Here is an 11,537-nt window from a genome sequence, read left to right as displayed (position 1 = left end):
TAATCAAAACAACATTGATTGGATGTTCAAAAACAGATCTTAGAAACAGTCTAGTTTTTGGAACCACAAATGCTCTTCTTAATATAAAAAGGCATTCTCTTACACGAAAGATGTACACATGCATTTGACCTCGTCCCCTCCGATTCCTGGCTCCGTCCCTCCCATTAGGGGTATGTAATGCTCAATACAAATTCGTCAATGTTCAAATCTGAGCTCCCACCTGCACCTACTGCATTTTTAGCCGCTTCCCTCCACCGACTAGCGTTTGCTTTAAACACTTTTCCACTCTCACCTTCCATAACTTCTCTTATACATCGCTCTAGTTCTCCCCTTCTTACAATTCCGTTGTCATCCGGCTTAACCCTGACTCCTATTTCCCAAACATCTTCAACAAACTTAGCATTTGTGGGCTGGTCCCATATATTTGGCATTGCCACCATAGGCACTCCCAAGCCTAATGCCTCTATGGTAGAGTTCCATCCGCAATGCGTTAAGAAGCAGCCTACGGCCTCATGAGCTAACACTTCTACTTGGGAGCACCATGGCACCACCAATCCTTTCTGCAGCATCTCCTCGGCAAAGTTAGCTGGGAGTTTGCTTTGTTCTTTTTCCCTTACTACCCAGATGAAATCCCTTTCGCTCTGCTTTATACCACATATTAACTCTTCCATCTGCTCCTCGTCTAGTGTAGCGACACTGCCAAACGAAATGTACAAAACAGATCCATTTTCCCTTGCATTAAGCCACTTAATGTAAGTTGCATCACTTGGCTTAAACATATAGAAGCTGTTTTCTGTGTCACCTTCCACGCGCTTGTCTAGATACATAGACGGTGTCGTAGGCCCAATTGATCTAACTTGCCATAACTCCCGCATCCAGTTCAGAATCTATCGCAATATCACACATAAATAAAAATATAAGTTAAGAAATTTGGAGGATTGGGATTTCTTATTTAAACCTACTACTTCAAGAGTTGCTTATTACAATTTGTCCTGGCAAAAACCAGTACTGATGCATTTGCTCATGCTTGAGAAATCAAACAGAATCAAACATTTATAAGAAATATAATTCAAAATTTTAATTTGATACCACATACAAGAACAAAATTTTAGATTATTTTCTTAGTTATCTGCTTATGGAGGGTGGAGAACAATCAACGGGTTTGGAGCAGTATTGAAAATAATTTGGGGGTGCTAATACTTATAGATTGATGCATTATTTAAAGGTTTCATGTACTTCCGTCAAGCCCATGGACACAGAGCGCACCAGAGTTTTCTATGCAGGTTCGCAAATGCTGGAGGCGGGAGCATCCCCACTTAGTGATTCGTCCGCTAGTTCACGCACAATCATATGAGTGGACTACCAACACGAGGTGGTTCACCTGCTCGTTAGAGGGGGTTTTGCCAACTGACGGATAAGTCAGGGGTTTAGCTACTGGTTTGTTTAAGCCAGGGGAGACTCGAGAGAGCTTGTTAAGATCCACAAGGTACTAATTAATAAGAGTAATCACTCACCTCGCTTTCCAACTCTTCAAAAGTGTTGTAAAGAAGCCAATCTGCATTCTCAACATTTGCGAATTGACCCATTAACAGACTCAACGCACTTGGTGTTGTACCTTCCAAGACGCTCACACAAGAAGGTAAATCTTCGTTAGCAAGTAGTGGCAATCCAGGAATGGATACTGTTGGCTTTTCAACTGGAACACTCAAATTTCCTTGTTTGATATGGTAAAACATGGAAGTCACACTACATGATTGAGTGTAAAATATTCCAGTAACCAACCCAAGTTTCTTACCTACGTTCAAACCCCATGGAATTATAGAATCACATAGAAGGCATGTAACCGGTGCATAGTCACATTCACCACTTCTATCATTGCTATACTTGTTGATGATCTCGGTTAAAGTTCGTGAGCCAACTTCTTCGAAAGATTTAAAGTAGTCTACTGCTTGGAATGAGCCGGTTTCATCGAATCCGTCAGAGATAGTTTCAATTCCAACGTTGCAGTTTTTTATATGCATAGTTTTGGAGACGTACACAGTGGTGGCTAGTGTAGTTTTGACACCTTTGGAAGCTAATCTCTTGGCAAATTGAAGAATTGGGGTTGTATGGCCTTGGGCTGGAAAAGGGAAGAGCACAACATGACCCTTTGGACTACCTCTCATTTCCTTACACATTTCTAATTTAATCTTCTCTCTATCTTGTGGCTTATATATATGTGTACCCTTTTTTTGTCCTTTCTGCGCTGCCTAAAATATTATTGTACTAAACAATTGATTCTTATCCTAATATATAATATAATTGAAATTACTTGTCCTCCAAGTTCCAACAAAGTATCTAGATCATATCACACCCAAAGTATCTAGTATCTCATGATGTAGGGATCAATGCTGGGTCTGCCGCGGACGTGCTGGTGGTGGCCGCCTCTTATTGGTCGGGTAGGGTTCCAACCACCCAACAGTGCAACCTTCTCAGCGTCAGGCGAGGCTGCCGCCATGAACCCCAAAATTATATATATAACATTGATAATAATTTAGCTTCTTCACTTGTCCAAATAAAATTTCGAAACTGATGACGATGGACGTACCACATGTCCACATGCACACTGAAATCTCTCTACCATTATTTTTAACTTCGAATATTAACATTTTCAAAACGCTAACATCACCAGTCCTGAAGAGTAATTGATTGATCAGTTATGTAGAAATCACGACTGAAGGTAGAGACAATCTACTCAAGGCCCAAATAATTGCTCGAATCGAAACTCCGAAAACGACACAAAAGAGTATCGGACTGCCACCTTCACATGTGAGGACGGGTACACACTGACACTACACTACCAATGAACCAGATCGACGTCCAGACCTATGGACAAAATGAAACATTCCAAAAGCATCACATTAGAATTTTTCTTCCTTCTATATTTAAAGTTCAGTTAAAAACAAAAACACTTGAGTCTCCAAAGCACATGTGGGAGCAAGTGCTAAACCGGGTTGTGACTGTAGTTAAGGCAAGATTCCCAGCTCATGTGTTCGGCCGTTTGTAGCATTTCAACACAACCTGGATATTTGCCGTATGCCCGTATTACTATTTACATCTTTGGGGTAAACGTCATAAAATTACGGGATGATTCATCAAACTTAGTAACATTGTAGTGGAAAATTAAAAAGTTTGACAAAACATGGTAGAATGGTAGATTGCTTAGAGCATCTCCAATGGGGGATGCATAGTTGCATTTCTACATAGGCCCTAGGTGCCCCTAGTATTTTACAACTCTTCATATTTTACTATATGTTTTCCAAAGGGAATTTTTATTACAATCTTAGGAATTTTAAAACACTAGTCGCCATGAATAATGATGTCCGAGCTTATTTTACGGGTTGGGTTTGGTTCGGATATGACTATATCGGAATCCGACTAGTTTGACAATATTCGAATTCGAACTCCAATCCGAATCAAACCGAAATTTTCAATCCAAATTCGACCTAAACCTAAACGACTCGATTAGATAACACTAAAAATTCCAAAAAAAACCCCAAAAATTATATCCGAATCCGAACCCAACCCAAATAAATAAACGGATATCAAAATCGACCCGAACCCAAACTATTCGGATTTGGGTCGGGTCAGATTCGGGTCAAACCTGACCCGATTTCCTGCCCTAACTAAAAATAACTTATTGCAAACTCGTGTGTCGTCACTCATAGTAAAACTGTAAGAGTAATACTACACTGACACAGGAAAAATGACACAGTTAAAACACAGTGACGTGATATGTTACAACATAAATATTGCAGTGGTGAAAATAAGAGCCAAAAATCTCTTTTCTCTCACTCAAAACACTTCTTCTCTTCCATTATCATTTTCCCATTCTTATTGTGTCATTCTCATATTTTCTTTATAGCAAACCATCGATTCTATTGGTTTTTCATGGTACAATATTGATGTTGTAATGGTTTTCATAGTGCAATATTGATGTTGAAGTGATATTTCTCGGTACAATATTCATGTTGCGTTGGTTTTATGGTACAACATTGATGTTGCAGTGATATTTCTTGGTAGGGGTGTGCATAAACCAGCTGAACGGACACAACCGATTGAACCGAACCGAATCGATCGGTTTTGAGTCAATTATGTTTATGAATCGGTTCGGTTTGATTAAGTATATTTGAAAACCGATAGGGTCGGTTCGGTCATCGGTTTAGTCCCAAACCCGACCCGATATATATAATATATATTAGAATATATATATTTAATTGATTTAATTTTAAAATATATAAAAACCGATCGGTTCGGGTCTGTTAATATCGGTTAAACCGTAACCCAATCAGTTCTGTTCGAGTATCGGTTCGATTGGAAATTACTTTGGTTCGGTTCGGTTAATATAACAAAACCAGTTTGGTTCGGTTTCAAAAAAGTATAAACCGATAGGGTCGATTCGGTTGTCGGTTTAGACCCATGCCCGACCCGTGTACACCCCTATTTCTTGGTGCAACATTCACGTTACAGTACTTTTCATAATGCAACATTGAAGTTGCAATGAAACTTCTCGATACAACATTGATGTTGCAGTAATAGTTTTTCATAGTGCAACATTGATGTTGCAGTGCCACATCACTGTGTCAGTCAACTGTGTCAAAATCTCTATGTCGTCAGTGTAGAATTATTGTTCCTAGTAACATCCGAACTTGTTTTAAGTTGGTGGTGCTAGTGTCTTTTACCAACTTGTATCTGGGTGGAGAATTCTCCACTCGATCTAAGGCTAAGTCTAATAGTTTTGTGCGCTATCCCACTATAACACAGAGATAGTGTTAGCGGAATGGTGTAAGTCGCACCCAATGGTTTCTAACCATTTGACAGTGTCAAAGGCATGAATAAAATATTTGAATTTCTAACCGCCTCTCCCAATAGCGTGTAGCCAAAATCAAGCAAGTATTATCAAGCACCACTCCTAGTTTGACCCTAATGCCCCCGACCGACCCGACCCTAAGCCCTATAAAGCCCCTCACAACTAAAGCCCTCCCAGAGTTTAGGGCCGGCCGCCCTAATGCCCTTCTAGGGCAGGGGCTAGGGCTAGGCTAAAAAAACCTAACCAAGCCCTAACCGCCCCTGTTTCATACTTTTACTATAAAATACACATACCATAATTGTCCAACTCTTTGTTAAATATTTTCAATTAAAATAACATTGTCCTTTGTAATTTATCACTTACACCCCAAAGGTACTTCCAATAACTTGTTTTATATAACAAAAACTTGTCAACTTAGCGACCATGAAAAGAACAATGAGCACTAGCCTAAATAAAAATAAGACTTTATTCCTTTGATCATCAAATCAAAGTCCATAACTTATTATTCTCAATTTCTTTTTCTCACTTATTTCTTATAAATTATATTTTTATTCACATCCAAGCCAAGTCTAAAACTAAAGGTTTCCTTCCACACCATTAAAGCAAAAATAGACGGATATTTGTAACATAGAAACCAAAAACACCCTTTCGGAAAAATGACATTTGTAATCTCAAACCTTTCTCCATCACTTGTTCAAAAGCCAATATTTTCATTTCCATATACAAAGCTTGAATCACTTTTAAATTAGAAGAAAGGTAATATTATATTTGTTTAAATCTATTATAGAAATAATTTATGATATTACAAATAGTTTAACAACTTTCATGACCTTAACCAAAACTATTATGTTTCTTCTTTATATCTATTACTTCTTCCTTTAAAATGATAATATAATTATTTGTCTATGTATTTCAATGTTAAATGTAACAAAAAATTGAGGTTTGAGTACAAGGAAGAACAAATTCGAACTCTCGATGCACTTCAGTTCATTAGATTGTGGATGTGTATTTTAAATTTTTGGACTTATCTGATTATTATTACTAAATTGGTTGGACTTTGAGTTTGTAGATTATTGTACATTTTGTAATATAAATGAGTTTTAAAACTGATGTAGTAAAAAAGAAAATATATAGGCAGGCCCTAAAAGCCGACCCTAAAGCCCTTAAAGAGGGGCTAGTGGAGGTCGAGGCTTGAGGTTTAGACTTGTGACCCGACCCGACCCGATATGCTAACTTTAGGGCCGGGCCGACCCAGCCCTAATATATGAAGGGCTTTAAATGTTTAGGGTCGGGCTAGCCCGACCCGGCCCATTGCCCACCCCTAACTCCTAGTGGTGTGCAAACACTTTCTACCCGCCATTTGTAGCGGCATGCCAACAAAATATATTCTACTAGCTTTTCAGAGTGGCGTGTAGACCATACGCCATTTCGCTAAAACTCACGCTATGCATAGGTAAATTAATAATGATAGCGTTAACGGGTTGGTGTTTTGACGCACCATTGGATCACGATTTTTGCCATATTTGGTGGGATGGCGCACCATTGATAGAACTTTGCGTAATAGTTATTATTAGCTATTATTTACAATTTGTACCTCTATTAGGAAGATATTTTTAAAATTGGGGATATAAATTAACTTTATACATCTTAATTATATAGTTTACACCCTATTGGAGATGGCCTTACAGCCTTACTACCTCAAACAAAAATGGAATCATAAAATTTTGGGAGGATAGTCTTCTTAGAGTATCTTTAGGAGTGATATCAACCTAGCACCAAATACCAAATTTCCAACAATTTGGTATTTTTTCAACTTCAGGAAAGCTACATGTTAATGAAAACACAAAAAATACCAAACCAAACACCAAATTGGCCAATATTTGGTTCTAGGTTTGATGCTGTATCAAATCACTCACGCGGTTTTGCCAAAACCGTGTGGTTTTCCCAACACTGCGTGGGCTTGGACTTCTATGGCACGGTTTTGGCAAAACCACGTGGGCTTGGGCTTCTATTGGCACGGTGTTGGCAAAACCACGTGCGTTTTTTCTGAAAATTAGAACTGTGGTGCATAGAACTTGAAAAATTATGAGTTGTGCATAGAAGTTAAGAAATTAATAATTGTGCAATTGAAGAAATTAAGAATTGTGATTCAAAATCAAAAAAATTAAAAAAAATTAAAAACCTATGATTATGATTATGATTATGCAGTCCAAAATCTATGATTATAATATCCAAAATGATCCAAAACCTATCATATTACATCAAATTTATTTAGCTCTCTTCTTATGCCCCTTACCACTCGATCCCTCTCCTCTCTCTATTTGGATATTCTTAAGTTGTTCCTCTAAGTTCCTAACCTGAGAATCAAGATCTTCTCTGTCTGCACGAAGGTTAACTACCTCAGCCTAAAGTTCCTCATATCCCCGATCTTCATTTGCGTGTACACCTCTTTGAATATCCAAAGACGCTTTTCGAGTCTCGTCATACGCACGTTGGGATTGCTGATATGTCTGAGAATATGCCTCCTCCCTTTCTTGGCTATAATGATACACGGCAATCCTCATCCCATCAAACATACAAATCTGGTTCTCATATCTTTCCCGAATCTTAGCCTGAAAATCTAAGAAAATACATGGTGAGTACATATTATATATATAATGAATAAGAAAAATAAAATAACGAAACTCACCGTGGTATACTGATCAATCTGCAGCTCTAACTCATGGCAACGAGCACGAGGCACCTCAGGAATGGAAATGTAAGTAGCCTCCCCATCAGTCCACACACGCAAACATCTGAGGATTACTAGCGGATTACGAATTTGGATGATATGCATTCAGAGGTTGTGGGTTGTAAACAGGCTGTGGCGGATGAGGAATACGTAGCTCACGTCTCATCCCTTCTAGGCCCACAAACTCGAAGTTGCTAGCCCGACCAACAGGGGGCAACAACGGACCCATGAAGACACGGTTCCACCATCTATAATACTGATCAGCAGTATGCTCAACAACAAAAGAAAACGCATCTGGCCAAGGACCACCATTGGCATGAACTTCATGAACTTGAGTTCTATCCCACGACTTGGCATCACTAACATCTGGCATGGGAGCACATGGAACTCCATAACGTCCAGTCATCTGTCGCCACAATACCAAACCATATAGTCACGTGCGGCAAAAACAACTCTGTGACGTGACAACACACAAGCATGCTGCACAACTGGATCGACAAAGGCAGTAGTCAAACGCCAAGGTCTCCACTCAATAGATGACAATGATCTAATATCAATCTGAGTACGAGCCATACAGACATTATTTCTAATTTGCCCCCTCGATATTTAATCAAGTGAGAATACGACCAACTACCAAATCTAGGGCGAGTATCAGCAATTATGTCTATGTTAGGACAAAGAGTTCGAAAGTACTCATAAACCAAATCTCTAAAAGTCCTGTGAATCCTGCAATCTGAGGACTTCTACTTCCGAATGTCTGTGAAGTTTTATCTAATGCCGCTATCAATGTGGCATATACTGAGCTACCCAGGTCATAATCTCTCATAGCATACAAATCAGATACATAAGCATAATATCTCAGTCGTACTGTAGAATGACCATTGAGAAACAGAACATGCCCAATAAAAAACATCAAAAAAGCCATAACATATGCATCAGCACCCTCACTACCAGGTAGAACAATCAAAGCTAACTCCGCTCGTGTATCAGGATCTAAGAGGGGTTTCATATATGCAGTCTTAATATGAGATAGCTTAATACCAGAAGAATCATAAGCATCCGCACCCAAATGAAGAAAACTCATAAACATACTATCCATATTCTCATAATTTGTATGAAAAGGTATCGGTTAGCCTATACCGATACTCAACCCAGAAATCATAGTGAAGTCTAGTGGTGTGAACCCTAACTCCGCACAAGGGAAATGAAATGTATGAGTTCTACTCCACCATCTTTCTACTAAAGCTATGACCACTGCCCAATCAACCTATTTATAATCCACATCAACCAAAAGACCCAAAGGTGTATACAAAATACTATCTCTAATATGTACAAACTCATCCAAACTCTTAATAACCTTCCACCACTCTCTAACACCATGTAAAGCCGATCTAACTCGGTAGTCAATAACATGCTGATATTATGAAAAAATAATAATGCGTATAAGATAAATAATTAATTGGTCCAACTCAACTAATTAATATTTAAAATATTTAATCAAAACTAATTAATTACCTGAGTATTAGCCACTGCACTCGACACGTATTTTGTATCACGTGTAGAAGACACAACTTCCATATCAAGTGCTTCTCCAGGTGCAAATTGTCAATCGAAGTCGTTCATCTGATACTCCAATACATAGGGATGTCTATCAGTCGGCACGACATCCTCGAGTTCTTCTCCCCCACCGTATTGTACTTCTTCGGGTTCTTCTCCCCCATCGCCAATGTCATTTGTGTACTGCCAATCATCACGTCGAAAGGTTCAAAAGAATCCATATAAAATTTCAAGAGTTTAGGTAGGTTTTTGTTTTTTTTTTTTTAAACTAAAGGAGAGGGTTTATAATTTATAGAAGAGTTGAAAGTGATTGAATCGCGCGGCTTTGGACTTGTTTATATAAAAATAGCACGCGGTGTTCTGAACACCGCACAATTTTCTGAAAACCGCGTGAGTTTGGACCTGTCAGTTAGACTTTAGTGGCGCGGTATTGGCAAAACCGCGTAGGCTATATGGCGCGGTTTTGGCAAAACTGTGTAGTTGCTTGGTGAAAATTTGATGTTGCTCTTAAAGTTGTTTGGTGTTTTTTTGGTTCAAAATTTTAGTTTTTTTTTTGTAGCTCTCTTAAAGATGCTCTTATGACACAGAATCTTTGTACAAAAAACTTTGATCCCATTTGAAAATTTCGACATACCTTGCTGCAGGTAACTAATATATACATATATGAAAAATAAACCACTTGAAAACTTTAGAAACTTGAAGCTTGTTCAATAATGCTAGGTGGACTTGCAAGGTTTAAAGTTGATCACGTACGACGGTACGAGCTCGTCTTTCCGAATATAATATAATAAAAAATTGTACAAGGCAGAGAGACCATCTTCATTAAAAATAATATAATTCACTAGTATTATGGCCAAAAATTTTACCCACTTCGCTAGTTAATACCTGCAATTCAATAGTTAATTCCGTATTGTATAGATTATACTTGGGGCCATTGGATGATAACGATAGCTAGAATACTGATAGCTTTTATAAATAAGGACACCTAATTTTTGGCTCCGACAGTTCAGCTAGTACAATGCAAACAAGTAACAAGGAAGCTTATATAGAAGGAAAACAACAAAAATAAATAAAAAGGTTTTCTAGATGACTATGACAGTACACGACATGCGTTGCCAAGTGACAAAGATATGGGATCGGTGCCGAATAGCAATGGACAACATTATAAGAAAGTTGTGAAAATGTGAAGTCATCCCATACGTTAGAAATTAGAAGATATTAGAGGCCCATGCAGTGCTCGACTATTATCATTACTCATTAGGCATCACATTCCGGTTCATAGGTGCAAAAGCCAAAAATGCAACGTTTTGAAAACCGGATTGCACCGGGGCCAACTGGGTCCAACCGGGTTTGGTAACATTTTCAGTTCGAGTTGGTGAAAACCAGTATCCATGGTTGGACCAAGCGAAACCGATGGTTGGACCATTGAACCAGTCAAGTTCTGAACCGAGATAAACCGGACCGGATGCCATGTAGAGTCAAACCTGACTCGTAAAGTCAGGGGTGTAAGCTAGTTGAATTTGTAACGAAACAATTCAAGATTTTGCTATATAATTGATATAATCACTTTTAGTTTGTCATTCCAATTGAACTAAGTTGGTAATTATATAGTCTATTTTAAAATTTTATTTGAATAAATACTAGTCGGTCCAGCTGAATTAAATTGTAAAAATGGTCATTTTGAGTTTTCACAATGTCCATATTGAAAAGTATAATAGATCCTATTATAAAATCCTATACGCGATCGGTATTTTTCAAATTTTTAAATCATTAAGCTCTAACATTATCGATAGTATGATTTTTTTGGGTTATAATCTAAAAATAATATAAAACATTAGGAGGGGTTGAATATAATTTGGGAATGAGGGTTTTAAATTATTTTAAATAATATCTAATTCTAATTTCAATTGAGAGAGTTTTTTAAATTATTTAAAAAGGAAAATTAGAATAATTAAAGGGAGGTGGTTCTAAAATCATAAAATAGAGATTACAAATTAGATTCGGTTGAGAAATTTTCCTCCTAAAGATCCGGCTATCATATAGTGTAGATATATGATGTTCAGGGTTATAATCAACATATGGGAACGATTTAGAAATTTTTTTCAATTATTTATTTTCTTATAAATAACTTTTTTCAATTATATGTGTTTCAAATTATGTGAGGCAGTCGTCCTATAACCAATACACAAATTATTTGTGAGTAAAGTGAAAGAAAAGAAAAGGGGAAAATAAATAAATAAGGGACAATTCAAAATTGTTAATAGACTAATTCAAAGCAATAGAATCCCAATACCTACCGTGACAATTTTGTTTTTTTAATGCAAGAAGAATATTGTAAAGGTGTGATTTAGCTTTCCCTTACAAACAGTCGATGGGGGACTGGAATAGGTTATTGGATGG

The 11,537-nt window shown here is 37.6% G+C and overlaps 1 protein-coding gene across 1 annotated transcript; it reads right to left on the bottom strand.

Annotated features, from left to right (window-relative positions):
* LOC147491430 (mogroside I-E synthase-like) lies at positions 1–2,194 on the bottom strand. The gene is made up of 2 exons (XM_086565031.1): positions 1,515–2,194; positions 1–887 (listed from the first exon to the last, which is right to left on the bottom strand). Exons 1-2 carry the CDS (start codon positions 2,175–2,177, stop codon positions 165–167), a joined length of 1,386 nt encoding a protein of 461 aa, XP_086421157.1. The 5' UTR covers positions 2,178–2,194; the 3' UTR covers positions 1–164.
* Between the last annotated feature and the right edge of the window lie 9,343 nt (positions 2,195–11,537).

The sequence above is a fragment of the Coptis chinensis genome, chromosome 6 (assembly GCF_015680905.1).
Source record: "Coptis chinensis isolate HL-2020 chromosome 6, ASM1568090v1, whole genome shotgun sequence".
In the NCBI taxonomy this organism is placed as follows: domain Eukaryota; kingdom Viridiplantae; phylum Streptophyta; class Magnoliopsida; order Ranunculales; family Ranunculaceae; genus Coptis; species Coptis chinensis.
The sequence above is the reverse complement of the archived record's forward strand: the minus strand, read 5'-3'. Positions and strand labels throughout refer to the sequence as shown.